This window comes from Geospiza fortis, unplaced genomic scaffold (genome assembly GCF_000277835.1).
Source record: "Geospiza fortis unplaced genomic scaffold, GeoFor_1.0 scaffold408, whole genome shotgun sequence".
In the NCBI taxonomy this organism is placed as follows: domain Eukaryota; kingdom Metazoa; phylum Chordata; class Aves; order Passeriformes; family Thraupidae; genus Geospiza; species Geospiza fortis.
The window spans coordinates 1338744-1344309 of record NW_005054330.1 but is presented as its reverse complement, the minus strand read 5'-3'; the positions used below and the strand labels follow the sequence as shown (position 1 = coordinate 1344309).

Here is a 5566-nt window from a genome sequence, read left to right as displayed (position 1 = left end):
ATACTATATTATATTCTATCATATCATATTACATCATATCATATTCTATTATGCTATACAAAAACTATACTAAAGAAAGAGAAAGGAGACATCAGAAGGCTTAAAAAGAATGAACAATAAAAACTCGTGACTGACTCAGAGAGTCTGACACAGCTGGCTGTGATTGGCCATTAATTAAAAACAATTCACATGTTTGGATGAACAATCTCCAGGCCACATTCCAGAGCAGCAAAACATGGAGAAGCTGAGGCTTCTCATCTTCCCAGGAGAAGAATCCTGGGCAAAAAGGATTTTTCAGAAAATATCATGGTGACAAGGAATCTTGAATTTAAGCAGCAACGTGTTGCGTGCTTGCTGGAACAAATTTTTGGGGGAATTTACATTCAGTGCATGAATAATCTCAGATCACTGTGAGAGTCAATCCTGACACGTGGCACCACTGCCAAGCACAGCCCCTGTACACAGCCATTCTCATGGCAAACTTTATTCAGTCCTTTCATAAACTGAGTGCTTGGCCAGGGAACCTTAATTATATTCTTCTTATGTCATTTTGTGGGTTTAATTAATACACAGGCCATGGTGTTAAATTTACATAACATTTCCAAGCACTGCAGCTGTTAATGGGAACATAAAGCTCCCATGTAGTGTAAATGTGCAGCATAATTCTTTTTTTTTTAACGGTAAAAATGCAAATTTCTAACAGCATCCACAACATTTAGGTCCCTTCTTCATGTCAGAAGATGAAAATTACAATTTTCAGTCACTCAGGCCTCACTACACCTGCAAGGCTCAACAAAGTTACCCACAGGTCTTGTCACTCTGTCCAAAGTACACCAGGACTACAAGGGGGTTGGATATGAAGTGCCTGGTGCTGTGTTACTGTTGGTTTATTTTATAACATATGACAGCAACTATATGACCAGCTGCCTATCCAGTTTCTTCCCTGTGTACAATGAACTGACAACATCAAGACAGGCTGTCAAACACTTCACATTTCAGTGCTTTATGTCTGCAAAAAGCCATCCATTTATCAACAGCTTTGTAATCTATAAAAACCCTGCAAATTTTACGTTTCCATTTTTACAAAGACAAGACAGAAAATTCATCACTTTCACCCAAAGTGGAACAGAGATCAAAAACACATCCATAAGCACTTGCAGCTCAAACTCTGATAACTAACTGCAATTCTTCCTTTCTGAAAATCTATGGCTGTGAGGCAAATCTTCAAAAATAGCACATGAAAAATTACACAAGACTACAATAATGGTCTCGGATTCAGTTTTCTCCATAAAAATGTATCTAATCCAGAAGGCACACTGAATACATTAAATCCAGATGTGTGGGAGACTGCTCAAGAACAGAAAAGCAGGAGGAAAATATGTGAGCATACATAATAAAGATGCTACTTACGAAGAAGACAAAAACAGATCAGTCAGGTGGAAAAAGCGAGCTCGGTACTTCACGTGATAGATGGAAGGGTCTAACAGGCTGTACAGCTTCTTGTAAAAGTCAGGATACTCCCTGTTAAAAAAAAAAGAAAAAATACAACATCCATTAGTGGTGTACAGTGGGGCTGTGTCTAAATGTTATTGTGCTTTCATTAAGAGCACCCCAGCCCACTGCTGTGCTCTGTTTAGCTCTCCTAGGCTTCCCTCTACAGTCACCACCTGAAAACAAACTGTAAGGTGAATTTATGGCTCTTGCAGTGCCCAGTCACCTTCAGGGTGTGAAGCCATGACCAGTGACTGCAAATGGTACAGGATGCAGTGAAAGGGACACCAAAGACCATGGCTTCACACTGTAATCAGATCAATGGAAATTGATTTTTAAGTGCTGAGCAACCACAGTCTAGAGAACAGACTATTTAGGTTCAGTTGTAAAAGAAATCAGACAGCCAAAAAAGCTCAGCATCCAAACAGCCTGAGCCTCTTGTGCAGTTTGGCTTTCTCATGGGGAATTTCAAAGCCTGAAGGTGTGGTGAATCCATTTCAGTTCCTCTTACATAAAGACATAAATGCAAAAACCCATGTTCCTTTAAACACTATACTCTTTTTACTTACAGATTATGCTGATGAATCAAAATAAATAACCCATTTAGGGCTAGAAGACTGATTGCTCCACCTGTAAGAAAACAGGCAGATATCAACACAATAAAAATAACTAGAAAAAAAAAGTCTTCAAATTTTTTCTGTAATACAATCTTCCCAGAAGGAAAGCAAGACTGAATAGCTGAAATCAGAGGCAGTGTGATGGTTGAAAGGTGAAACAATTTCATGTGCACTCCCTCCAGAGACTCCCAAGTTTCTTACACAGATGAAGCTGCAGTTTAGTAGAACAAATGTTCAACGACTGAGACACAAAATGTGTTGTTCTAATTCCTCAACAAAGTTACACTGGGGAGGCAAAGGTCTGCTCAGAAAGGTCATTTCTGCAGGAATCTGTGGATCCTGTGTTTGGATCAGCAGCACTGGCTGAATTCTATATCTAAAACTAATCACTCCAGTATTCTACTCTTCCCCAAAGCCTTAAATATTATTTTCCTTACACACAAGGAGCAATGACATTGACAAACACAAGCAAAATCATCTCACTTCCAGGGACAATGGAGTTGACCCTAATTCCTTAGCTCCATCCTAGCCAAAAATACAGCTATTCCATCACCCAGGGTGTGGTGCTGCATCCAGCAGAGCTTCCAAGTCCATCTGTGCCATGCTGAAGGTGCCACAAAGGATAAAATGCTGTTCTCACTCACCTATGCCATAGGCCACTGTCAAGAAATCCATCATGAGAGTGGGCTCGTTCATGTAAGGCAGGACAGAGTCGTGCAGAATGACAAGAACCTTTTTGTAAAGGCCAGGGGGCAGCTGTGAAGGACAAAACAACACAGAGAAACAAGCACTGCAGGGAGAACTCAGTCAGCAGCAGCAACCTGTAGCTCAAAAAGGCAATGCACAAGCAGAATGGAACGTGCCAGGAAAATACAGAACAGCAGGAAAATACAGCTTGCAGCAGCAGTTCCCAAATGGGAGAGTTTACAGGTGACACCAAGGAAGTTCATTCAAGAAGCAGGTGCTCACAGCTAACAGTGTCATCACTCAGATGGGGAAAACCACCAGGAAAAAGGGTGGGGAAGCTTCAGCTTGTGAGCAGAGATTGTTATGCTGCAGATCACCCTTATGGACAGAGATGCTTAAAGTAGGGAAAAAAGGCGGAGGGTAAGGAGAAAAAGCAGGCCATATATGAGATCATGTTTCTTGGCAGAGTGATCCAACAGAAACGGTCACCCAACACTCAAAACATACTGGGGTCCTACCACCAGCTTCCTGCAAGGCTGGACACAACTGCTAAGGATCAGCAATCCTTAAATTAAAGAGCAATGCAGATCAGTGGCAGAAGTAACACTCACCTTGTGCTTCAAAAAAGTCAGCCACATTTTTTCAAACACCTGTTTGTGTGCCTTAAAACAGAATTGCAAACAGTGAGTTAAACACACTGGCACAGATAATGCTCTAATTTAAGCAGACAACATTTCAATTCTAATGCACCAAATGAACAGTTACCTGCAGCTTTGAAAATTTCAACTCCTCACGGTTATCTAAGAAGAAAGAGAAACCAGATGTTGAACTTGAAATGGATATTCAAAAAATTAAGATGACCCTTTTTAACTTAGCCCTTTGATGCTCTAAAAACTTGGGATGAAGTACTTAACTTGGTACAAGGCCATAACAGACCCCCCTGTAGACTGAGGAATGTGGATTTTTAAGACTGTTTATAATTCCAGTGATCAAAGAAGCAGAAATTCCTCATCAGCAAATGATAACAAAGTCTTTACACACTAGAAATCTTAGCCTGATTTTCCTTTTCACACAGAGTTTATCATGCAGAGTTTACCAACCTTGCTTGACCATAAATTTGACCATCTCAGACTCTTTGTTTGGCATGTTAATGGGTGAGATGAGGGAAAACACATTCTGCTGGTAAAAAGGCAGCGGCCTCTGAGGAAAAAAGCATATAAACAAACATGAAGCAAGTCCTACATCAGGGAGCAAGATGCTGGGCTTCAATATTGCCCTGTTTCCAAGTACTGAATATATTTAGGAAAGAGACAGGGAAAATGAGGACTAAAACTACATAAATAAATTACTACACACTGGTATATTCTCTGTTGCAGATCAGAAAACTATCTCTGCACTTATTCTGGCTTAACAAAACTGGTGGATACAATGAAGGAAACAGGTTCTTCCTTTGCATCAGAGTAAACAGAATTAAAAGTTCTCTGTGTGTCACTCAAGCTGTGAAGATTTGGGTAAAATAGAAGCTAGAGCTTAGACCAGAAAGAACAGTATGTGTCTTGAGTAAAGCCAGTCTTGGCATACTGACACACATAAGGAAAAAATCAATGCCTCCAGTGGGCACACTCATTTCTCTGGCCTCCAAATATTTCCATATGCTACTAACTCCTCCCTGCTTCACACACAAGATACACAACCCAGAGCAGCTCATCCAGAGCCACCTGAGCAGTAATAATTTGTTACCTCCTTTGTCTTTTGCATGACCTGCCCGATGTTGGCAGTGACAGCCTTCATGACAAAGTAGCGCACGTCCTCGTACTCCAGGTACTCCTGAAAGCGGGAGATCAGCAGGGAGGCGTCCTCGGTGCTGGGAAGTAAACCATCAACAACCACCTAACAAAGGGTTTGGGAAGGAAAGCAACAAGTCAGTCTCTCACAGCACTGGAGCACAGAGTGAGAGGCTGAGGGCACAGGAGTTTGTGTGCCATCAGGTCACTGACAGGAGGGACTTTTCAGGTCCACAGCTTACCTTGAGAAGGTCACAGGGAAAAGTTAAAGTTCCCTTCCACTCTATTTTGATTAATGGATACTGGGCCTCCAATTCTACAAACTTCATGAGCGTGCAGAGTGCCTGCTCCTTTAAAAAAAAAAAAGAAAGCAAAATCACAAAAAAAAAACCCCAAAAAACAAAAAACCAAAAAACACCTAAACAAGAACAGGGGTCAAACCCAAAGGAGGCACCTTCAAGAGGAGGAAGAATGAAATAAGATATTGTTTCCTGAGAAATCTGCATGCTCGCTGCTGGTGAGCAGAGGTGAATCAGAGCAGCAATGCTGTCTTACAGCACTGCCTGCCCTCCCACACTGAAACACCGGGCGAGAGCCTCAAGGGACCCCCGTGAACCCCTCGTGGGTCAGCAGCGGGCTCAGGACCCACCTTGACCTGGAAGGCGTCGTGCCCCATGAGCTCTCCCAGGCAGCCCACGCAGTCCCTGTAGCGGTGCCGCATCCATATCCTGTACTTGTCCTGGGCGCTGTAGCTCTCTGTGAGGGACAGACACACAGACACAGGCTGGGCTGTAGCTCTCTGTGAGGGACAGACACACAGACACGGGCTGGGCTCGGGCCGGGCCGCGCCTGTCCCGGGCAGCACTGTGCTCACCGCCCAGAGAGGCGTCCTGCTCGGGCAGCGGCCCCACGAACAGCTCCCGCCGCTCCAGCAGCGCCCCGAAAAGCCGGCCACAGATCCTGGCGGCGCCGCCGCCGTCCTCCCGC

At 43.4% G+C, this 5566-nt stretch overlaps 1 protein-coding gene across 1 annotated transcript in view; it reads right to left on the bottom strand.

The window, feature by feature from the left end:
• Nucleotides 1–5566, bottom strand: part of NOC4L (nucleolar complex associated 4 homolog) — a 9547-nt gene that overhangs the window by 2574 nt on the left and 1407 nt on the right. Inside the window, 10 exon segments of the mRNA XM_031057464.1 lie at nucleotides 1335–1521; nucleotides 2061–2121; nucleotides 2753–2864; nucleotides 3407–3457; nucleotides 3561–3595; nucleotides 3896–3995; nucleotides 4536–4685; nucleotides 4822–4929; nucleotides 5229–5335; nucleotides 5454–5559. Coding sequence (XP_030913324.1) covers nucleotides 1335–1521; nucleotides 2061–2121; nucleotides 2753–2864; nucleotides 3407–3457; nucleotides 3561–3595; nucleotides 3896–3995; nucleotides 4536–4685; nucleotides 4822–4929; nucleotides 5229–5335; nucleotides 5454–5559 — 1017 coding nt within the window.